The sequence below is a fragment of the Salvelinus fontinalis genome, chromosome 14 (assembly GCF_029448725.1).
Source record: "Salvelinus fontinalis isolate EN_2023a chromosome 14, ASM2944872v1, whole genome shotgun sequence".
NCBI classification, from domain to species: Eukaryota; Metazoa; Chordata; class Actinopteri; order Salmoniformes; family Salmonidae; genus Salvelinus; species Salvelinus fontinalis.
Genome location: NC_074678.1, coordinates 51,084,698 through 51,110,149, shown reverse-complemented (window position 1 = coordinate 51,110,149; position 25,452 = coordinate 51,084,698). Strand labels below are relative to the sequence as shown.

Sequence of the window (25,452 nt, the reverse complement as noted above, 5' to 3'; positions counted from 1 at the left end):
GATTCGGCGCATGTGACAAATAAACTTGTGGTAGGAATCCGGGGATATGGAGAGAAAATAGGTCCGGTAAGCTCTGGTTTGAATCGCATTGTGCAAACTGGCGAGAGATTTCCAAGCTAAAGGTTAGCTGATGACCGCTAGCAGTGGTTAGTTGACTACTAGCTAGTTAACTGGCTAGCTTCTGTTGGGGGATTCCAGTTCCGAAGTAAAGAAAGATACTTTAGAAAAAAAGCAGATCCACACCACATTGGGTGAGGCGGGTTGCAGGTGAGTATTTTGAAGTAGAGGTTTAGAAAAATATATGGTTCATCCTTGGGAGCAATTTCCAAATGCCTGAATGTACCACACGTTCATCTGTATAAACAATAGTACGCAAGTATAAACACCATGGGACCACGCAGCCGTCATACCGCTCAGGAAGGAGACACGTTCTGTCTCCAAGAGATGAACATACTTCGGTGCGAAAAGTGCAAATCAATCCCATTTTTGTTTGTTTTTGCCATAAGGTTTACCACACACACAAATGTACTGGTTTTGAATTTGGGTTAGTGCCGAGGCATCTTAAAAAGGCACACATACAGAATTTTCTGAAGTTTTTATTTTCTGAGTTTTAATTGAACATGCGAAGTATTCAGATAAAAAAATGTATTGGAGAAACTTACTGTGAACCTGGAAATTGAAATGTATGAAATGTTTTGACTGTTTTTACATAATCTAATAAAGTAACACTTCTTTGAAGGGTTTGAATGACCTTTCTAGTGTGGTTTAATCACTGGAAAGCCAGGAGACATTGGATGATGATTTCAAGGTCATATTAAATATGTGGATGTCGATTAAGGCAGCCCCCCGCACCTCTCTGATTCAAAGGGGTTGGTTTAAATTCAGTTGAAGGCATTCAGATGTACAACCCTTTCCCCACTGAAACTTGACTAGTAACAAAAACTGTAGCCTAAAACAACTGTAGCCTTGACACAATGATGAAAATAATCATGGCCTCTAAACCTTCAAGCTGCATACTGGACCCTATTCCAACTAAACTACTGAAAGAGCTGCTTCCTGTGCTTGGCCCTCCTATGTTGAACATAATAAACGGCTCTCTATCCACCGGATGTGTACCAAACTCACTAAAAAAAAAATATATATAAAAAAAACGAATCGGCCTATATCGGATCATCCATTCCTCTCAAAAATTTTAGAAAAAGCTGTTGCGCTGCAACTCACTGCCTTCCTGAAGACAAACAATGTATACGAAATGCTTCAGTCTGGTTTTAGACCCCATCATAGCACTGAGACTGCACTTGTGAAGGTGGTAAATGACCTTTTAATGGCGTCAGACCGCGGCTCTGCATCTGTCCTCGTGCTCCTAGACCTTAGTGCTGCTTTTGTTACCATCGATCACCACATTCTTTTGGAGATTGGAAACACAAATTGGTCTACCTGGACAAGTTCTGGCCTGGTTTAGATCTTATCTGTCGGATAGATATCAATTTGTCTCTGAATGGTTTGTCCTCTGACAAATCAACTGTAAATTTCAGTGTTCAAGGTTCCGTTTTAGGACCACTATTGTTTCCACTATTTATTTTACCTCTTGGGGATGTCATTGAAAAACATCATGTTAACTTTCACTGCTATGCGGATGACACACAGCTGTACATTTCAATGAAACATGGTGAAGCCCCAAAATTGCCCTTGCTAGAAGCCTGTGTTTCAGACATAAGGAAGTGGATGGCTGCAAACGTTCTACTTTTAAACTCAGACAAAACAGAGATGCTTGTTCTAGGTCGCAAGAAACAAAGAGACCTTCTGTTGAATCTGACAATTAATCTTGATGGTTGTCCAGTCGTCTCAAATAAAACTGTGAAGGACCTCAGCGTTACTCTGGACCCTGATCTCTCTTTTGACGAACATTTCAAAACTGTTTCAAGAACAGCTTTTTTCCATCTACGTAACACTGCAAAAATCAGAAACTTCCTGTCCAAAAATGATGCATAAAAATGTATCCATGCTTTTGTTACTTCTAGGTTAGACTACTGCAATGCTCTCCTTAGTGCTAAATACAGCTGCTAGAATCCTGACTAGAACCCCAAAATTTGATCATATTACTCCAGTGCTAGCCTCCCTACACTGGCTTCCTGTTAAGGCAAGGGCTGATTTCAAGGTTTTACTGCTAACCTACAAAGCATTACATGGGCTTGCTCCTACCCATCTTTCCGATTTGGTCCCGCCGTACATACCTAAACGTACGCTACGGTCACAAGACGCAGGCCTCCTAATTGTCCCTAGAATTTCTAAGCAAACAGCTGGAGGCAGGGCTTTCTCCTATAGCGCTCCATGTTTATGGAATGGTCTGCCTACCCATGTGAGAGACGCAGACTCGGTCTCAACCTTTAAGTCTTGATTGAAGACTCATCTCTTCAGTAGGTCCTATGATTGAGTGTAGTCTGACCCAGGAGTGTGAAGGTGAACGGAAAGGCTCTGGAGCAACGAACCGCCCTTGCTGTCTCTGCCAGGCCAGTTCCCCTCTCTCCACTGGGATTCTCTGCCTCTAACCCCATTACAGGGGCTGAGTCACTGGCTTACTGGTGCTCTTCCATGCCGTCCCTAGGGGGGGTGCGTCACTTGAGTGGGTTGAGTCGCTGACGTGGTCTTCCTGTCTGGGTTGGCGCCCCCCCTTGGGTTGTGCCGTGGCGGAGCTCTTTGTGGGCTATACTCGGCCTTGTCTCAGGATGGTAAGTTGGTGGTTGAAGTCAACCCTCTATTGGTGTGGGGGCTGTGCTTTGGCAAAGTGGGTGGGGTTATATCTTGCCTGTTTGGCCCTGTCCGGGGGTATCATCGGATGGGGCCACAGTGTCTCCTGACCCCTCCTGTCTCAGCCTCCAGTATTTATGCTGCATTAGTTTATGTGTCGGGGGGCTAGGGTCAGTTTGTTATATGTGGAGTACTTCTCCTGTCTTACCCGGTGTCATGTGTGAATTTAAGTATGCTCTCTCTAATTCTCTCTTTCTCGGGGGACCTGAGCCCTAGGACCATGCCTGAGGACTACCTGGCATGATGACTCCTTACTGTCCTCAGTCCACCTGGCCGTGCTGCTGCTCCAGTTTCAACTGTTCTGCCTGTTCACCGGACGTGCTACCTGTCCTAGACTTGCTGTTTTCAACTCTCTAGAGACAGTAGGAGCGGTAGAGATACTCTCAATGATCGGCTATGAAAAGCCAACTGACATTTACTCCTGAGGTTCACCCTCGACAACTACTGTGATTATTATTATTTGACCATGCTGGTCATTTATGAACATCTTGGCCATGTTCTGTTATAATATCCACCTGGCACAGCCAGAAGAGGACTGGCCACCCCTCATAGCCTGGTTCCTCTCTAGGTTTCTTCCTAGGTTTTGGCCTTTCTAGGAAGTTTTTCCTAGCCACTGTGCTTCTACACCTGCATTGCTTGCTGTTTGGGGGTTTAGGCTGGGTTTCTGTACAGCACTTTGAGATATCAGCTGATGTAAGATAAATACATTTGATTTGATTTAAAATGACACCCACCATGAGCACCCACTACATTTGCCCAAGAACAGGCAAACTAAATTAAAACCCACACCAAACGTAAAGAAAGGTAGCAAACCAAAAAGGTGGAGCAAAATCAGATAACAGAAAGGATTGTTTGTCTAGAAATCAAAATAGGGAGCGCCAACTAAAAGGTGTAGACCCTCCACCTCTCTCAAGACAACTGGAGCACTGGGCCAGCATAGGTGAAACCCCTTCCCACTAACGAGATGGCAACCAGCACAAGTGTAACACACACTGACTAACGAGGTGACACTAATCGGTGCTTTGTGTGGATACCCTTTGGATATGAATTAAAATGATGTAATCATGAAATTATAATGAACCTATTTTGTTTCGGGGGGAATTTATGGTATAAGAATAAAAATTATATGCAATATGATAATGTGGATTCTTTATATGAAAATATGTTAATCTGGTTTTGCATATCCTGTTAAATTTTTAATCACACTAAGGAATCAACGATGGAAATTAAACCTGATGAAAATTTTAAAAATCTAATTGTCTAAACCGGAACCTCAAGTCTCTCTGCCCTATCCTTGTCCTCACCGGGACACCTGCCCCCTGTATCAGCTGCTACCTTTACCCAGCGCATTCTTAAAATAGTCAACCTGCCTTAAGTGGTCCTTCGGCTGGATATGGAAGGGGATACAGGTGTTCCCACGGATGGGTAACTCAATTCCTCCACCCTCAATGGGAAACCTCAGCCTGACTGTGCCATAGCTGGGCCCGGCAAAAATTAAACCTCCACTGTCTCACAACCAAGTGCGGCAAGGGCACATCCAGCAGGAGCAAGGCCTAAAGAGGAGCCTGTTTAGAGTTGAAAGAGCCAAAGGGGGAAACAGCCCCTGGTTTATTTGAAAGACAATTTGGATTGTGTATGGGTAAATCTCTCAGAAGAGATTATCCAGACAAACACAGCAGCTCTCTGCAGCAGCCTACCTGGCTCAACATCCAAGCCCTGTTCCTCAGAACATATGGAGAGCCCTAACACAAGAAGGCCTACCATTAAACCAGTCTATTGAAGACACCTCACGGAGGCGGCACATTGGGGGAACAGAGCGATGCTCTGTAAAATCCGAGATCATCCAAATGATCTCATTCAATGACAACAGAGGGCCGCTCAGAGACATGGAATTGCATGGAGGAGAGTCCCATCAGAGGCCCTGAGTGATTCACAAGCTGCCGTAGGAAGTAGAGAATGACCCATATGGATTTTTTTTTTAGAGCCAATACCGATTTTGAGGGGGGGTGGGGGGGGGGGTTGTCAAGGAGGCCGATATTCAATATTAAATTTGAAAAATCTGACAATTTCCCAGAGACAGCCAGTTACACAATAATGCATCAATTGAAAAATCAAAACAATACGTTTGAGTTTGTTTTTACCAATCGAACTACATAACCATGAAAGTAATTGTATTTGAATGGTAAATCTCTTGACAAACTGGGTAAATTAAGATGGCATAGGCCTACTCACAATACAGGTGAATATATATTAAATAGGGATTGTGTTGCATGCATTGAGATATTGAGCTTGTTTTGGCTGATCAGTGGAGTCTACGGTGCTATAGGTGACAATTTGTTTCCCTTCCATTTCGGACTTACAGTGCATTCGGAAAGCATTCAGACCTTTTGAATACTTAGCAAAATGTGTAAAGTTACAGCCTTATTCTAAAATGAATTAAATATTTTTTTTCATCATCAATATACACACACAATACCCCATAGTAACAAAGTTATAATATACATTTATTAAAAATAAAACAAAAATACCTTATTTCCATAAGTATTCAGACCCTTTGCTATGAGACTCAAAATTGAGCTCAGGTGCATCCTGTTTCCATTGATCATCCTTGAGATGTTTCTACAACTTGACTGGAGTCCACCTGTGGTAAATTCAATTGATTGGACATGATTAGGAAAGCACACACCTGTCTATATAAAAAGGTCCCACAGTCAACTGCGCATGTGAGAGCAAAAACCAAACCATGAGGTCAAAGGAATTGCCCATAGAGCTCCAAGACAGAATTAAGCACAGATCTGCAACATTGAAGGTCTGCAGCATTGAAGATACCCAAGAAAACAATGGCATCCATCATTCTTAAATGGAAAAAGTATGGAACAACTAAAAGACTCTTCATTGAGCTGGCAGCCCGGCCAAACTGAGCAATCGGGGAGAAGGGTGAAGAGGCGACTCCAGGATGCTGGCCTTCTAGGCAGAGTTGCAAAGGAAAAGACATCTCAAACTGGCCAATAAAAAGAAAAGAGTAAGACGGCAAAAGAACACAGACACTGGACAGAGGAACTCTGCCTAGAAGGCCAGCATCCCGGAGTCGCCTCTTCACCGTTGACGTTGAGACGGGTGTTTTGCGGGTACTATTTAATGAAGCTGCCAGTTGAAGACTTGTGTGGCGTCTGTTTCTCAAACTAGACACTAATGTACTTGTCCTCTTGCTCAGTTGTGCACCGAGGCCACTTTCTATTCTGGTTAGAGCCAGTTTGCGCTGTTCTGTGAAGGGAGTAGTAAACAGAGTTGTACGAGATCTTCAGTTTCTTGGCAATTTCTGGCATGGAATAGCCTTGATTTCTCAGAACAAGATTAGACTGACGAGTTGCAGAAGAAAGTTCATTGTTTCTGGCCATTTTGAGCCTGTAATCAAACCCACAAATGCTGATGCTCCAGATACTCAACTAGTCTAAAGAAGGCCAGTTTGATTGTTTCTTTAATCAAAACAACAGTTTTCAGCTGTGCTAACATAATTGCAAAAGAGTTTTCTAATGATCAATTAGCCTTTTAAAATTATAAACTTGGATTAGCTAACACAACGTGCCATTGGAACAGGAGTGATGGTTGCTGATAATGGGCCTCTGTACGTCTATGTAGATATTCCACACAACAAATCTGCAGTTTACAGCTACAATAGTCATTTACAACATTAACAATGTTTCTGATCAATTTGATGTTATTTTAAAAATGGACCAAAATGTTTTGCTTTTCTTTCAAAAACAATGACATTTCTAAGTGACCCCAAACTTTTGAATGGTAGTGTGTGTGTGTGTGTGTATATATTTTTTTATTTATTAAATTAATTTGGGACAGTTCATGTTCAGTTTGGGACGGTTTAAATTGTATTTTGGGAAAATTCTGGGACTGTGATGGGAAAAGTTAAGTCTCGAGCCATGATCGTAACCAATGTAATGAAATACAAATTACATTTCTGAAATATGTAGGTGAACTTATGAGACTCGGTCAAGTCATCTGATGTAACCTACAAAAAAACAAGCAGCCCAGGACATAGGCTAGTACAGGTCAGAGGACACCCAAAGGACTCTCTGAACATTTCTAAGAATCTGAAGGGGTCCATTAGTCATCGTCAGGAGAACAGTCGTCCACTTGGTTAGTGGGCCGAGAACGATAACAAGGTCTTGACAATTTCTCTTCGGTCTTGAGACTTCCCTTTGAAATGAAGCACAGAGATACTTCACATACTGTAACCACTATGAAAAGAAGGTGTGTAAGGAAGAGTGAGAGAAAGCAAGAGAGCGATAGAATGCAAGAGGGAGACAGCAAGAGAGAGATGCCTGGCCAACAGGCACAGTTGTTTGTACATGGTCAACATTCTGGGAACCGCCTGTGACACACTATGGGGCTAATTCAATTCCAAATGTAAACTGGGTTAGTATGGACTCAAACAAGAACATTGTTGTTTTGCCTTGAGAGTTGTTTTTCTTAGAGGGACCCTTGTCCGTGGAAGCTGAAATACACACTTGTAGCTAAAACTTAAGTGTCAGACATTTTTACTGTGGAATTTTAAGGTTATTAATATGGCAAACGGCCATTCAAAATGAAAATGTTGAACTTATCTTGAACTTGGAAAGAGATACAGTTAAGCTACTGTAAACACCATTTTAGGACTACTTCCCAGATCCAAAACAGATCTACTATTAGGTCTTCATATTTTACACAGAGGTCAGGGGTCGTTCCATGAGGATGGAATTGAACATTTTGAATGGGCCATTTGCTGTATCAATAACCTTAAAATTCCACAGTAAAAATGTCTGATGCCGTTATAATAAGTTAGATACAAGTGTGTAGTTGCTAAGTGAAAAGGTTACCGTGTCTGCTTAGTGCAGTAACAGTACACACACTATTTAAAAAGCACATTCTAAAATAGTAATCAACATTACTCTAGGAAACACACCGTTTGAGGTCATTTTGTAAAACAGGGTTAGTGATACAGTTTCAGAGGCACTTTTTATTTTTAATTGTAGTTATTTTCAGTGTTGTTTTTTTATAAGATAACATATCTACAGTTGTTTCTCATGAATATGGACTGTCAAGTCATTTCCTACAAAGTTAGCTTCTTGCGACTATAGGGGGTGCTGTTTCAAATTAGCATAATTGTCTCTACAGATGAAACGGCTTCCTACTCAATTCTTGATCGTACAATATGCATATTATTACTATTATTGGATAGAAAACACTCTAGTTTCTATAGCCGTTGGAATTTGTGGAACAGAACTCATTCTACAGCAATTTCCCTGACATGGAGTCAGATTTCACACATTTTGGCCCCTGATCTGGAGTCAGTTTAAAGGCCACTGTAAATGCTATGAGGATACGGACACTGCTTACGTCTTCCCCTGGATGCCTTTACGTGATGACGCTTTGAATGGTATCGATTGCGCAATCACAGCCACTATAAAAGAAAAAAACCTGTAGGTAGGAACTCTTTTCCAGCTGCGCCGGACGCGCGGTGGACACCGCCCTGCTCTTTTTCCAAGCATTAGTGTAGCCAGTAATATTTCTCCGGTCATGTTTTCACCCGTTATAGGTGTTAACAGCATCATAAGGTAGTTAATTTGAACCGTTGTATAGCAATTTATATCCTTTTAGTGCGATTTTGAGGCATTGCTTTGTTGTGCACTTTGACGCGCTGGGCACATTTCGGGCTCCCGGTCGTACGTTAGTGGGCATTTCGACGGACAAGTGGACATCTTTCGACCAAAAGAAGATTAGACCCAAGAAAGGATTCTTTGACCAAGATTCTGATGGAAGAACAGCTCACAGTAAGAACAATTTATGATGATAAATCGTGTTTGTCGAAAAAATGTTAAAGCTTACGCCGCCATCTTGTTTTGTATAGCTTCGCTTGGCGCAACCTGTATTGAAAAGTAAGGATAATTTAAAAAATGTAAATCAGCGATTGCATTAAGAACTAATTTGTCTTTCGATTCCTGTCAACCCTGTATTTTTTAGTCAAGTATATGATTAGCTATTGATTAAACTAGATCACTCAAAGATGGCGACCGACATTTCCAGGCTTGTTTTGCTACTATTTTCATTGTATAACCACGTATTTTTATGGCTAAACATGCACATTTTCGAACAAACTGTATATGTATGTTGTAATATGATGTTACAGGAGTGTCATCTGAAGAATTCTGAGAAGGTTAGTGAAAAAATGTATATATTTTGGCGATGATATGATATCGCTCTCTTTGGCTAGAATCAGTGCTCGGGTAACGTTTGCGTATGTGGTATACTAATATAACGATTTATTGTGTTTTCGCCGTAAAACACTTAGAAAATCTGAAATGTTGTCTGAATTCACAAGATCTGTGTCTGTCCATTGCTATGTGCTGTGTATTTTTAAGAAATGTTTTATGATGAGTAAATTGGTAATACAGGTTGCTGTCTGTAGTAATTCTAGGAGCTTTGGTGAGATTTGTGATGCTGGCTGCAATGGCAAACTATGATTTATACCTGACATATGCACATTTTTCTAACAAAACCTATCCTATACCATAAATATGTTATCAGACTGTCATCTGATGAGGTTTTTTCTTGGTTAGTGGCTATCAATATCTTAGTTTAGCCGAATTGGTGATAGCTACTGGTGTTGAGAAAAAATGGTGGACAAAGAAAAAGGGTGTCTTTTGCTAACATGGTTAGCTAATAGATTTACATATTTTGTCTTCCCTGTAAAACATTTAAAAAATCTGAAATGGTGACTTTATTCACAAGATCTGTATCTTTCATTAGGTGTCTTGGACTTGTGATTTAATGATATTTAGATGCTACTATTTAATTGTGACGCTATGCTAGCGATGCTAATCAGTGTGGGGGGGGGTTGGGGGGTGCTCCCGGATCCGGGGTAGATACTCGTGAAAGGTTAATCAGATAAAGCATGAAAATTAAATGTATTTTTGTTATATTTTAATGTTAAAATAGGGCTAAAGCATGTTTAAAAATATAGATAGATAGATATTTATTTTTTTGGGCTGTATCTTTAAGTGCACTAATATCATAGGCTAATTTATTTGGGGCTAATTCACCACCTACGTAAGTGGAAACGAAAAAACATATTAGCTAGATCAAACTAAATATAATACCCACTGCTAGTAGCCTTGTATTGATCTAAGAAATGTTTAATGTCCCAAAAAATGTTGCAGTTGTAGCCTAGCGCCCAACGCAATGGCCACTGCGTATTTCGCACGCACTGCATATCAAAGCCATATCAAATATCTTAGTTGTAAAATAGTTGCTATTGAGCCCAAAATTGAGAGCTGAGAAATAACAAATACAGTGCATTTGGAAAGTATTCAGACCCCTTGACTTTTTCCAGATTTTGTTACGTTACAGACTTATTCTGAAATTGATTCAATCATTTCCCCCCCTCAATCTACACACAATACTCCATAATGACAAAGCAAAAACAGTTTGAGCTCAGGTGCATCCTAGTTCCATTAACCATCCTTGAGATTTTTCTATAACTTGTCCACCTGTGGTAAAATCAATTAATTGGACATGATTTGGAAAGGCACACACGGCTATATAAGGTCCCACAGTTGACAGTGCATGTCAGTGCAAAAACCAAGCCATGAGGTCGAAAGAAATTGTCCGTAGAGCTCCAAGACAGGATTGTGTCAAAGTACAGATCTGGGGAAGGGTACCAAAAAATGTCTGCAGCATTGAAGGTCCCAAAGAACACAGTTGCCGCCATCATTCTTAAATGGAAGAAGTTTGTAACCACCAAGACCCTTCCTAGAGCTGGCTACCCGGCCAAACTGAGAAATCAGGGGAGAAGGGCCTTGGTCAGGGAGGTGACCTAGAACCTGATGGTCACTCTGACAGAGCTCCAGAGTTCATCTGTGGAGATGGGAGAACCTTCCAGAAGGACAACCATCTCTGCAGCACTCAACCAATCAGGCCTTTATGGTAGAGTGGCCAGACGGAAGCCAGTCCTCAGTAAAAGGCACGACAGCCCGCTTGGAGCTTGCCAAAAGGCACCTAAAGGACTCTGACCACGAGAATCTCTGGTCTGATGAAAGCAAGATTGAACTCTTTGGCCAGAATGAACAAGAGCAAAGTACAGAGAGATCCTTGATGAAAACCTGCTCCAGAGCACTCAGGACCTCAGACTGGGGGCAAAGGTTCACCTTCGAACAGGACAACGACCGTAAGTACACATCCAAGACAACACAGGAGTGGCTTAGGGACAAGTCTCTGAATGTCGTTGAGTGGCCCAGCCAGAGCCCGGACTTGAACCCGATCGAACATCTCTGGAGAGACCTGAAAATAGCTGTGCAGCGACGCTCCCCATCCAACTAGACCAAGCTTGAGAGGATCTGAGGAGAAGAATGAGAGAAACTCCCCAAATAAATGTGTGCCAAGCTTATGGCGTCATACCGAAGACTTGAGACTAATCCCTGTCAACAAAGTACTTAGTAAAAGGTCTGAATATTATGTAATGTCAGTTTTTTATAAATTAGCAAAAATGCATAAAAACCTGTTTTTACTTTGTCATTATGGGGTATTGTGTGTAGATTGAGAGAAAAACATTTTTTAATCAATTTTAGAATAAGGGCTCGGAATACTTTCTGAATGCAACGTATATACAGTACCACAAGAGATTCTTTATTTTTACCATTTTCTACATTTTAGAATAATAGTGAAAACATCAAAACGATGAAATAACACATATGGAATCATGTAGTAACCAACAACAAAAAAATAGTTAATTTAAATATATTTTAGATTTTTCAAAATAGCCACCCTTTGCCTTGATAACAGCTTTGCACACTCTTGGCATCAGTGTATTAGTGTTTTTGTTACTTTTTCTGTGGACCCCAGGAAGAGTAGCTGCTGCTTCTGCAAAAGTTCATGGAGATCCAAATAAACAAATATAGGCTAGCCTACCAGCATACACACTCCAAGGTTAACCAAACTTCAGCACAGGAACATTCTACACACGTGTTTTGGTGTGCATCTATAGGAACCCTCTGGAGATCCCCCCAAGAGTCTATAAACAGTGAGAGTAAAAGCCAGCAAGAGTCAGCCTGAACAATGAGAGATTAAGGACAGAAAAAAGCCCAACATCAACCACCCCAGGTCAGGACCGATCGAGGCAGTTGACAGAGGCGAGGCCTGGTGACTCAATCGAGCCATGTCATGTCATAGCTAACTGGGCCCCAGATCCATTGGCTATCATCGCCACCTGTCCCCTCTGTCTTTCCACTCCACCTCCAACACAACCTGTCCTGGGCTGTGTCCCAAATGGCACCCTGTAGGGCTCTGGTCAAAAGTAGTGCTGGTTACACAGGGCTCCCCTGATGTCATGGCCGACATAAGAGAACGATTAGGAAATGGGCACGGCTGTTCCCCGATGACATCACACTGGCAACAACTCGATCTGTCCACCACCATTCCCCCTTCTCTCCCTTATCATGCCAACAACTCTGTGATGCTGGCCTGGAACAAAGTCTCTCGGTAAACAATGATTCGTTTCAGGAAAATAGCATCGGGACAATACAATCAGACCTCATTTCACACACACCCCGCTATACTATAGACAATTGAAAAGTGGTTATTGGTGAGGTGGCATGCTAGGACGAGAGCCAGGAGATATTCTACACCATATAGAGAACAAAACACAGGGCTACATGCTAGGAGAGTATTCACTTCAGTTAAAGTGTCAGCTGCAAAACAATTACTTTTAGTGTCATTTATTTGAGAGCCCTCAACCCAAAAAGGAGACGTGGTAAATAAGGGGTACTGATTGTCTACAACGAAGTGGGTTATTATCCAGTATTTGTGGGTGGAGGCGTCATGCCTACAAGAGCATGTGCCCCCTCAGATTTGTCTTGTAAAAAATGTTTGTTGTTTCTCTGTATACTACTAGCAACTTTATCAAGTTGGCTTTAGCTATCCCAGATAGGTTCCCAACCTCCCAACCTCATAGCTAGCTACCAAGAAGCCATTTCAGGCTATCAATAAAGTTAGAGTAGCTAGCTTGTCTAGCCATAGGTGGGACGTCCATAAGGCTAAGCTTACCCTAATGTAAACTGAATTAAATTGCCAAAATTATTTAGCCTACTCCTGTCAATACAGAAATAAATTAAATCATTCAAAATAGGCTACTACAACAGAAAGTATGATTTAGACACAGAGGATCATAAGCTTCTTTAAAAATATATTGTTTTAAATCGCATTGTCTACAGTCGGAAGGGCACGCAATTTCAGCAGCACGAGCGGCAAAAACCAAATAGATTATTACCGAGTTGCGACTGTCAGTGAAAAGTAGATGCCCAGCCAGGCATATCGCAATATTTCTAAACACAATCGCGGGAAAACGTAGTTTGGAAAACAAATGGCTATTGCTGTAAAGAGAAGAAAGAAATTCTCAACTTAATTGAGCTAACAGTATAGCCTATATTATTGGCACCTGTGGAGAGTATCGATCATATTCCCGGTGAGTGCGTATATTCACTCTATCATTGGTGGGTCAATGCCACTTGAAAGTTTGTTTTTGGACAATAATTTCCTCTTCCAGGTTAGATGGATGTCAAATTGTATTTGTCTCCCCTTCTCGTAGGACTATGAGATGGATCAGACAATGCCATTTTTATTCATCTGTTTGTCAGTGTCAGCAAAGTAGGCTACCCTGTCATTTTTGTCATATTATAAAATATTCTGCTAATGTCTCCACCATCCAGTCATATAAAGTGTAGTAGATTTGCATGAAATATGTTAATTAAAAAAAAGAGATTGAGTTATGTTATTAGCCCAAATTAGGACTATGCAATCTACTCATGACATTAGGAACAGTATGCCATCTTACATAAAAGTCTGCAAATGCGATAACGCACAGAATGCTTTATTATAATGGTGCATTATTATGGTCAAAATTATCTTCCCAAAACTTAAAACAACTCACTCGCCACCTGTGTCTCTAACTATCTTAGCTAGCATGCCTGCTGGCAAGGCTGGTAGACTTTAGAAAACCAAGCAATAACTAATTGTGAAGAATAAAACTCACATAAGACTACCATTTAAATCTTTTATCCAGCTTTTGCAGAGATGGATATTTAGTTTCTTTAAAAATAGAACCACTAGTCAAGTAGGATACAGAGAGCTCAAGAGGTATGCTTAGATATGCAGAACAATGGACATTTTTATATTAGAATTAAGCATAATGATTATATGTTTCGGGTCTTTAAGAAATTCAATTCTCGAACAGGGTCATATCCATAGTACGTGAGCTATCCACACGTATCCTCACGTATTTTGTGCCCCCTGTTTGTGGGCACTAATGAAAAACACTAAAACCCCATGACATTTCACTCTGACGCAATGCTCCTCCCTGCCAGCCGCACTCCCGCCTGCCAAACTCCAAATTTACTCTCTGAACACAACTGCAAAACATGTTTTACATACAACTAAACAATTCCAGGAATAGCATACCTCACACCAGCCTTGGCAAGGGGAGGTGTTCACTACACAATGTCGAGTGAGTATGACTGCATTGCTGCAGAATGTGATGTAAAACATGATGGCAGTCTTCCAGATACTCACCTAATCCCTCAGTGTTAATCAGTTTTCTAAAAGTTGTTTTTTTCCATCTTAACATGATGCCTATTGACACCTGTTGAGTGTGAATGCATAAACACCTTGTGTGTACACTAAAGAATACAATAAGGTTGAACATTGAGATAGGGAGTGGCCACTGGCATTTTAAATGAAATTGAAACATTCATCTTTCTTACCCATCCTCATCCCCATCCATGGGAATGGCTATCCCGAACAGACTGTTGACGGTGGGATTGGCCAGCTGCAGGCTCTCTGGGATGAAAGGCCTCATGAAATCTTTTCCCAGGGTGGCGTTGGGCTGAGGAAGGTTGTCCGACCTCCTGCGGCTGTCATCCTCTTGGCTGGTTGCGGGAAGGCCCTGCCCAGCAGATCCCGCCGTGACCCCACTGCAAACTACCTGGGCGAGTCCTCCTGGGCCTGGGGGGGTGTTGGTGGCGCTGGGCACTGTGGCAGGCACGTTCTGAACAATGGAGGCTGTGGAAGGTACGAGGACACTGCCCACTCCACCTGAAGGCAGGGGCTGACTCACAGGGTGCCCGGGCAGGCGAGGGGCCATCGGTGATGGACCGCTGTGCAGAGACCCAGTCAGCTCCCCGGCCTGAGCAAACAACCCCTGCACCTGAGCACTGGGGCCGTCTGGGGTGATGACAGGCGAGGGGCCCTGGCTCGCAGGAGGCCCCACAGAGAGGGAGGCCATAGGGAGGGTTTGAGTGCTGGAGCTCTGAGGCTGGTGAGGGTCCAGCTGACTGGGGAGCGTTCCAGAGGGATGAGCAGAGTAGGCAAACTGCTGGGCCTGCGTGGCAAGAGGCATAAGAGGATATTTTTTCAGCATGCCACCTTGGGGCACCCCGTTGAGGCCAGTAGGGTGAAGTGTTTGGGGGACAGAGGGCTGAACGTTGACCTGGGCCTGGGATACAACTGCTGAGTAACCCATGGGCTGGAAGGCACTCCCCCCGTTCCCTATTTCGGGCGCTAGGCAGTAGCCTTGCTGCTGAGGCTCCGGAGGATGGCCATGGTGGATAGTGGAGTAGCCACTATCACCTGTGGACTCTTGAGCCTGTGTGGACAGGGTACTAGAAGCAACCACATAGTCTCCTGTGGCCCCAAGCCCAGTGTCCCGGTCTGCATTGTGGTCAAGGGTGACAGTGTGTTTTATGCTATCCACAGTCCTGCTCATGCCAGAGCCCTCAGAATCTCTCTCATAGAACTCTGTACATGTCCATCTGCCCCGTCTGAAGGGCTCCCCTGTACCATGGTCAAGTTTAATGACCCTGAAACGTGAACTATAGCTTACAGTGGTTGTTGTGCTAGACGCAGTTGGGGGCGTTTGAGACACACTTGTTGGGGAGACATTCGCAGCAGGGACAGCATTGACTGTTGTTGGCTGCTGAGTGGCCAAGGTTGGAATGGATGGCTTACTCGCGGCTGGTACAGGCACACTACCCCCTAAAAGGTTTTGATTGACATGACTTCTGCCTGTACTTCTAAAAGCGTGCCCCCCGTTAAAATGACCTGTTGCAGCCTCTTGCTCTTGAGGTAAATGTAACGCCATGACAGCAGCCTCCAGTTCCACTACGTTGTTTAAGGTTTCCTCGGATGAACTTCTGTCACATACCCCCGTGTCAATATCGGCCCGGGACAAGTCGAATATTTCTGATGACACATCCTCGGTTCTGGATTCGTCAGGGTCGTCCAGACTCTCGGTGTCATCCGTGATGCTACTGGCCGCCACCTGAGCCTGTGTCACACTTGTGATTTGAAAACAGCTCTTCTTCTTTGCTGGCATTTTTGACATGTTTATTTTGGAAGTCACTCCAGCTCTCTATTTCCAGATTAAAGTGTTAAGTATGAGCTCAATAAGTTAGTCTTCTAACTTATCTAAAGAACGCACAGTTTATAACGAGAGAAGTATGCGACATCTTCCTTGCTCCCCTCTCCTGTTGCAGAGTGTGTCTGAGTGTAAAAACGAACAAGCACACTTCCTCTGAACTCGGACAAGGTAACTAGCTAGCTAGTCTCCGTCAGCACGAAATGTGACAAGTCAACCGATACCACCGTCTCCTCTCCTCCGGTTCTTCCAGACCTGGCCTCCCGTGTGAGGTATTTTTACGGCCCCGGATTTGCCAGCAGGCCGCTGTCGCAGTTACTGCTCACCGGCTTCTGCCGATACTTCAGTCTGACTGGCGGGCCCCGTTTTTCACCACTCTCCCTTTTAGCTAGCTAGCCAGCTAATGTAGCTAAAAGCGAACTAGCCAAATAGCTATCGTTAGTTCTCTCCCTACACAGGAACCGGCCTGCACGACATCATATAAACAAGTCCATATCCTTCTTCAACTCGTCACATGGAATCTATATCCTCCTACGGTAGACATAAATTCCTGAATTGAAGAAAGTTCAGCTTCCCCGTCCTCGGGTTCTCTCACTCTTTAGAACTCCTACTGTGACTGAAATTCACTTACTAGCAGGCTAGCTCAAGTATGGCTCTGCTCATTCTCCACCACTCGACAAGATGGCAAAAAAAAACGCACAGCACTCTGGGAGAGTTGCGCATTGGCGTCCTGTCTATGATTGGCGTAATAAATTATTGGAGAAGTGAATCATTCGGAGGGGACACGGTGATTTGCTATTATTCTGAAAGAATAAGGTATCTAAAACACATTTAATATCCCCAGACACTTGTGTCTTGAAAAAAATTGAATTGTCCAAGGTAGGCTCGTGAAATTTCTGCCGACATAGACATCTATGTTTGGTTAATATTGGGTCAGATACAGATCTGTCTTGATTTCAACGTCCACATAGACGGTCTTAATTTCTCCCAAAAATGTCTATGATTTGTTCAGATTATCTGAACAAATAATAGGTCCTACCGGAATAAATCTAAACAAATCATTGACATCTATGTTTCACAAGTTTGGACAGTGCAGCACAGTACAATAGAGCTCAGTAGAGTAACGTGTAGTTCAGTACAGTAGAGTACAGCACAGTATAATGTACTATATTGTACCCTACTTTACTCTAATATGCTCTGCTGAATTTAACTGTACTCTACTGAATTCAACTCTTCTGTACTGTACCATACTATACTATACTGTAATGTACTCTACTGAATAAAACTAATGTCCTGTGCGGTTCAAACTTGTGAAACAGCCTAGAGGTCTATGATTCGTTCAGATTTGGTCTGGTCCTGACCGACCAACTGTGTACTTGTTTGGAGGCAGAGCTCGTTAGAATAATAACTAGCATGCTTTGCAAGTGTTTGTTTTATGCTTAGGTGGTATACGGTATATATCTTATACAGGGCTATTTGGAAAGTTTTATCAATACATGTGTACATTTGTGGCTACTTTTTAAGTAAATACCTGTAGTCAACTTGTGAAATACGTTAGGAGATAAACCAGATCACGTTCTTCATTTCACCTGTCACATTATTTTACTTTATGAGCTTACCATAGTTACCGAGAATGGTTGAGCCAGTCAAGGGTTTGTTTGAAAATAGCAAAATGGATGAAAGCGGGAGCTGGTGAATCCAGCTGTCTATTGACAGGGGTTGTGTTTTATATTGAAAGTCAACAGTGTTTTTTTTTACTTAAACAGAGGGATCAGGGACTTGCAACTATAGTTTTCCTTCACAGAAAATACATTAGTGCAACAGATTCTGCAGAAAATAGCTTCATCTTCATCAGATGACAACGAAATGCAATGCTATTTGGATGGCAGCCACACAAGGAAATGAGCTTAGAATGAAAAATAAGGCTTTTTTTTTTTTTTACGAATTTTCTAATGTTTATCATAGAAATAATATATCCAGCTACATTCCCTAATGTTTCGCTTAAAGTGCATCTTGAATTTTACCGGAGAAAAGTAGGTTGGCTACACCAAGAAAATACCAGAGAAAGACCAGTCTGCTGATAGAATGCCCATTCATGAATTTTCATCCAAGTGGAGAAATGCAACTGAAGCACAAAATTGGTCTGCAGCAAGAAATTTCTTACACGTTTTATATTTTTTTCCTGCATGAAAAATTAAGAATTCTGCGTTAACGCAACCCCTAAGTTTAACTTGCTAGTTATCTAAGTAAGTTACTGAATTAATAAGGTGATGGGACATCATTTAAGCTTTCTGCCGTGTTTGAGAAGTAAAAGCCCTTTGGATCTGTGCAGCTGCCACTGCTATCTTTTGATTTCCTTGCGTTTTTTCTTCTTCGTTCTCGCCCTTCTGCTCCTCCCCATATTCTCGGGGCAGAGCAGGCAGCCCTAGCCATTGTGCCCGAAAACACTAAGCTTCATTATCTGTTCACAATGCACATTAGTGACATCTGCTGGTCATAAATAACAGGGTGTGATTATGAGGTACTTTTTTTTCACTGTTTTCATCAATTTAGCTTATAATCAGTTTGAATACCATGTTCACATCTTACATCTTGCATCTTACAAGTTTACAAGTTTCCTGAAGTCCACGATCAGCTCCTCAGTTTTATTGACGTTGAGGTAGAGGTTATTTTCCTGGCACCACTTCACCAGGGCCCTTACCTCCTTCCTGTACGTAATCAGGCTGTTGTGTCGTCAGCAAATTTGATGATTGAGACGTGCGTGGCCAAGCAGTCATTGGTGAACAGGGAGTACAGGTGGGGGCTGAGCATGCACCGTTGTGGGCCCCCATATTGAGGATCAGCGTGGTGGAGGTGTTGTTGTCTACCTTCATCATTTGGATCGGCCTGTCTGGAAATCCAGGACCCAGTTGCATAGAGCGGGATTCAGACCCAGTGCCCCGAGCTTAGTGATGAGGCTGAGCTGAGCTGATGTCTATTCTATTGCACAAAAATAATTGTATGCCAAATATCAGTGATATTCATCTGATGTAAACATAGCCGCTGGAAGTAGGGGTGCTGAGGATGCTGCAGTACCCCCTGAAAAATCTGAAGAAAAAAAACAAAACATTTTCTCTTTAATAGTGCTGAATTAACGGACTGATATAGCGTCTGTAGCGCATGCAAAAAATAATGTTGAGCACCGCCCCTTGAAAAAATAAAAAAACAGAATAAATACAAATAAACAGCACCTCCACCCCCAAACTACTTCCCGCGCGTGGTGAATGAAAACTAATTTTACAGAAAAAACAACCGTAGGCCTAGTTAAACTTTTCTGATGTACAGTATTTGAATATAGTCACAGTCAAACCTAAACAAAACTTGCCCTGATGAAGCATATGGTCCTTATGGATGATATTTGAAGGAATCTAAGAGTGCTTTCATTAGTACAACATTTGGAATGGGACTTATATCCTGATTGTGGTGGTCCCTGCAACTCTCAGTCCAACATCTTAGCCATGAAACAGATTTGAATGTCAGTACAAGGCCAGCTGGCACATTTAGTTCCTTGGAAGTTGTAGTAACGCAAGTTTTTGGTTTCCTATTGGCTCTGGGTATGAAGCCGTATGTTTCTTGACCGGTAAAATTTATTTTTATTTTTCTAAAGAATCGGAGAGTGGAAGAGAAAATTGTGCCTGTTCTGGGAACGTTATGTTGAAGTTGCAAGGAGGTTCTGAGAATATTTTACAATGGTTCCTTGCAGGTTTTCCTGGGAGGTTTTATTAATTCTCTGACAAAGTTATTTGGAGGTTTTTGAATAAGTTCGTTAAAACTTTCACTGAATGTAACACTGCTAGCCTTTTTGGGGTAAACTTGTTTTTAAACTCCAAGCACAGATAGAAATTCATTTATTTAGGGATTAATCATGCAAACACATAAAACATTTTATTGTGACACGGCATCAGTGAGATTCAAACCTATAATCTGTTCTTCTTCCATGGAATTACTACACTGCTCCACGAGGTTGGAGCTAGCATGAAAAAATATTTACGCAAACAAAGCTGTTCATTTTAGCCTATTAAGACCATGTGTGGCAAATTAGTGGGTGCGGCCAACACAACACACTTAACAAGATAGAGGATAGAAAGTGTTTTGTTGATGCTGAGAACATAATGTTTATGTTTTTAAAATAACATTCTTAAACCCTTCTCTGAACATTACTTAAGTTTTCTTGTAGTTTTTATGGAAAGTTTTCTTAGAGTTCTCGGAACAATTTGAGAACATGACTTTAAATAGAACCATGAGGTAACTTGTAGGAAATGTTACGCTGAATCACTGAAATTCCCAAAGAAGAATGTTGTTTCTTAATGTTTTTGGAACAATTTGATAATATGAATTTAAATAGAACTATGTGGAAACCTGTACTAAACGTTATGCTGAAGTACTGAAATTCCCACAGAAGAATGTTGTTTCTTAACGTTCTCCGAACTATTTGAAAAAATTCCCAATGTCAAATCAGTTGGAGAACGCTCCTAGAACATTACCAACATTGAAATGAAATGTAACATTCTGTTAAAGTAATAAAATACCAAGATATAAACTTTTTTTGCACTCACCATGCTCTAAGAAATATATGGTTCTCAGAACGTTATGTGCTAGCTGGGAGAGTTGTACTAAGGATGCTGCACTACCCCCTTCCTTCAGACAATGTTAGTCTCAGATATCCCCAAAACCTGAGATAAATAGACAACGACACAACAGTGTACCATTCAAAGATTGCAAAAGTAAACAGTCTGACTCGGCAGACTAACAGCATGTCAGCATGCTTCACTATTAAACCTTGTGCCTGGAATGATGGGATATACTTCTGATGGTCTCCATATTTGTGACGTCCCACTTTTGGATTCTGACTGACACCGATCTGTAAATTTGGGGATAGCCCTACTGGGACATGAACCTAGGCACTATCAGGCCAACCCCAGGTAGCACATTTAGTTCCTTGGAAGTTGTGGGAATGTACATTTTTGGTTTCCTATTGGTTCTGGGAATGAAGCCATACATTTCCTGACCCGTAAAACGGAACGTTTTTATAACGGAAGTGAAAATTTAGCCTGTTCTGGGAACCTTCATTTTTAGGTTGCAGGGAAGTTCTGAAACGTTTTACTATGGTTCCCTGACGGTTTTTATCTGAAACTTATATTTTTATATTTTGAACAGCAGGTGAGTAGATGAGCTCCCACATTTTTCAGCATGTTTTTAAAAAATAGATAGATTTAGTCAGTTTTAGTCAGGAAGGCAGCCACGGTCCATCCTTTATTTAAAGGGGGAGATCAAGCTGATCCTAACTGTTATAGGCCTATTTCTATTTTGCCCTGTTTATCAAAAAGTGTTGGAAAAACCTGTCAATAATCAACTGACTGGCTTTCTTGATGTCTATCGTATTCTCTCTGGTATGCAATCTGGTTTTTGCTCAGGTTATGGATGTGTCACTGCAACCTTAAAGGTCCTCAATGATATCACCATTGCCCTTGATTCTAGGCAATGTTGTGCTGCTATTTTCATTGACTTGGCCAAAGCTTTTGATATGGTAGACCATTCCATTCTTGTGGGCCGGCTAAGGAGTATTGGTGTCTCTGAGGGGTCTTTGGCCTGGTTTACTAACTACCTCTCTCACAGAGTGCAGTGTATAAAGTCAGAAAATCTGCTGTCTCAGCCACTGCCTGTCACCAAGGGAGAATCCCAAGGCTCAATCCTAGGCCCCACGCTCTTCTCAATTTACATCAACAACATAGCTCAGGCAGTAGGAAGCTGTCTCATCCATTTATATGCAGATGATACAGTCTTATACTCAGCTGGCCCCTCTCCGGATTTTGTGTTAAATGCTCTACAACAAAGCTTTCTTAGTGTCCAACAAGCTTTCTCTACACGTAACCTTGTTCTGAACACCTCCAAAACAAAGGTCATGTGGTTTGGTAAGAAGAATGCCCCTCTCACCACAGGTGTGATTACTACCTCTGAGGGTTTAGAGCTTGAGGTAGTCACCTCATACAAGTACTTGGGAGTATGGCTAGATAGCACACTGTCCTTCTCTCAGCACATATCAAAGCTGCAGGCTAAAGTTAAATCTAGACTTGGTTTGCTCTATCGTAAATCACTCCGCTTTCACCCCAGCTGCCAAACTAACCCTGATTCAAATGCCCATCCTACCCTTGCTAGAATACGGATACATAATTTATAGATCGGCAGGTAAGGGTGCTCTCGAGCGGCTAGATGTTCTTTACCATTCGGCCATCAGATTTGCCACCAATACTCCTTATAGGACATATCACTGCACTCTTTACTCCTCTGTAAACTGCTCATCTCTGTATAACCGTCGCAAGACCCATTGGTTGATTGATGCTTATTTATAAAACCCTCTTAGGCCTCACTCCCCCCTATCTGAGATACCTACTGCAGCCCTCATCCTCCACATACAACACCCGTTCTGCCAGTCACATTCTGTTAAGGTCCCCAAAGCACACACATCCCTGGGTTGCTCGTCTTTTCAGTTCGCTGCAGCTAGCGACTGGAACGACCTGCAGCAATCCCTCAAACTCAGTTTTATCTCAATCTCTTCATTCAAAGACTCAAGCATTTACTCTTACTGACAGTTGTGGCTGCTTTGCGTGATGTATTGTTGTCTCTACCTTATTGCCCTTTGTGCTGTTGTCTGTTCCCAATAATGTTTGTACCATGTTTTGTGCTGCTGCCATGTTGTGTTACTACCATGTTGTTGTCATGTTGTGTTGCTACCATGCTGAGTTGTCATGTGTTGCTGCCTTGCTAAGTTGTTGTCTTAGGTCTCTCTTTATGTAGTGTTCTGTTGTATCTCTTGTCGTGATGTGTGTTTTGTCCTATATTTATACACTACCGGTCAAAAGGTTTTGAACACCTTCTCATTCAAGGGTTTTTCTTTATTTTTGCTATTTTGTACATTGTAGAATAATAGTTTAGACATCAAATCTACGAAATTACACATATGGAATCATGTTGTAACCAAAAGCATTGTCACGCCCTGACCATAGAGAGCTGTTTATTCTCTATGTTGGTTAGGTCGGTGTGTGATTAAGGGTGGGTTATCTAGGGGAATTATATATCTATGTTGGCTTGGTATGGTTCCCAATCAGATGCAGCTGTTTATCATTGTCTCTGATTGGGGATCATATTTAGGTAGCCATTTCCCCATTGTGCTTTGTGGGATCTTGTCTAGGTATAGTTGCCTGTGAGCACTATTTTGAGCTTCACGGTTCGGTTATTCGCATTATTGTTTTTTCCTCTTTGAGTTTTCTATTCCAAATAAAAGGATGGAAACATACCATGCTGCGCCTTAGTCCAATCATTATGACGAACAAGGTTTTCCTCTGGGATTTTGCCTGTGCCTAGCTCTATTCTAAAACATTTCCAAGATGGCGTAGCAGTGTGTTTTGTCTTGTCCCGTCTTGTCCTGTGTAAATAGTTGCTTTCATAATTTTTTTTCCGTATATATTTCATATATATTTGAATCACTCTTTCCATCTGCGGACTGAATATACTTTCCTGCAATCCACCTCACCCAATGTGGTACGGATCTGCTATTTTTATACTTTAGAACCGGAACCCCCATCAGAAGCTAGCCAGCTAACTAGCTAGTAGGCAGTTAGCCACTGCTAGCGGTCTTCACTGTTAACACGGACACCAGCCAGCTTCTGCTCGGTCAATACCTGCCAGTTTGCACAGAGCGATATCCCCCCAGAGCATATCAGACTGCTTTTTCTCTATCACATCACCGGATTCCTACTGCAAGCTCTGGACCAGTACACCGGAGCTAGCAAGCTGCAACCTGAGTGGCTATTGCTGGCTAACGCCTCTGTCCCGAAGCAAGCCCCAGTTAGCCTTGAGCTATCCTCGAGTTAGGCCCATCTCTCGGCTAGCCGAAGAGGTCTTCCAGCTAATTCTTGGGCTACAATACCTCTTTTGCCAATTGGCCTGGACCCTTTTTGCCAACACTGAGCCCCACCGATCCATCACAACTGGTCTGCCGACGTAATTGTCCGAGGAGGTTTCAACAGGCTTTTCCTTTGCGACTTCGCCGTAGACCCATCTGCTATCCCCGGCCCGCTAGCTTTCGGAATCGCCGTGTCTCCAGCTCGCCTAGCGTAGTAGCAACTACCGAACGGCTCCCTGACCCACCTATTGCTGCTCATTGGACCCCATGATCACTCGGCTACACATGCCTCTCCCTAATGTCAAAATGCCTTGTCTACTGCTGTTTAGGTTAGTTATTATTGTTTTATTTCACTGTAGAGCCCCCAGCCCCACCCTACATGCCTTAGATGGCTCTTTTGTCCCACCCCCTGGAGACTTCACCTAGCTTAGTTGGTGCCTCCAGAGACACTACCGCTCTCATCATCACTCAATGCCTAGGTTTACCTCCACTGTATTCACATCCTACCATACCTTTGTCTGTACATTATGCCCTGAATCTATTCCACCACGCCCAGAAATCTGCTCCTTTAATATCTCTGTTCCCAACGCACTAGACAACCTGTTCTTATAGCCGTTAGCCTTCAGCCGTACCCTTATCCTACTCCTCCTCTGTTCCTCTGGTGATGTAGAAGTTAAGCCAGGCCCTGTTTCCCCAAGCACCACACCTATTCCCAGGCCCCAGGTACTCTTATTTGTTGACTTCTGTAACCGTAAAAGCCTTGGTTTCATGCATGTTAACATCAGAAGCTTCCTCCCAAAGTTTGTTTTATTTACTCCTTTATCACACTCTGCCTACCCTGATGACCTAGCCGTGTCTGAATCCTGGCTTAGGAAGGCCACCAAAAATTCTGAAATTTACATCCCCAACAACAACATTTTCCGACAAGATAGAACTGCCGAAGGGGGTGGAGTTGCAATTTACTGCAGAGATCTACTGTTATACTATCCAGGTCTGTGCCCAAATGATTTTAGCTTCTACTTTTCAAAATCCACCTTTCTAGAAATAAGTCCCTCACTGTTGCCGCTGTTATAGACCCCCCTCAGCCCCCAGCTGTGCCCTGGACACCAAATGTGAATTGATTGCCCCCCATCTATCTTCAGAGATCATATTGTTAGGTGACCTAAACTGGGACATGCTTAACATCCCGGCCGTCCTACAATCTAAGCTAGACGCCCTCAATCTCACACAAATTATCAAGGAACCT

General features: G+C 42.4%; 1 protein-coding gene across 1 annotated transcript in view; it reads right to left on the bottom strand.

Moving 5' to 3' along the window:
* Window positions 1–16,954, bottom strand: part of LOC129811089 (TSC22 domain family protein 2-like) — a 78,825-nt gene extending 61,871 nt beyond the window's left edge. Inside the window, exon 1 of the mRNA XM_055862248.1 lies at window positions 14,613–16,954. Within this exon, the coding sequence (XP_055718223.1) occupies window positions 14,613–16,231 (1,619 nt within the window). The 5' untranslated portion in view covers window positions 16,232–16,954. The remainder of the gene's footprint in view (window positions 1–14,612) is intronic.
* Window positions 16,955–25,452: the final 8,498 nt, after the last annotated feature.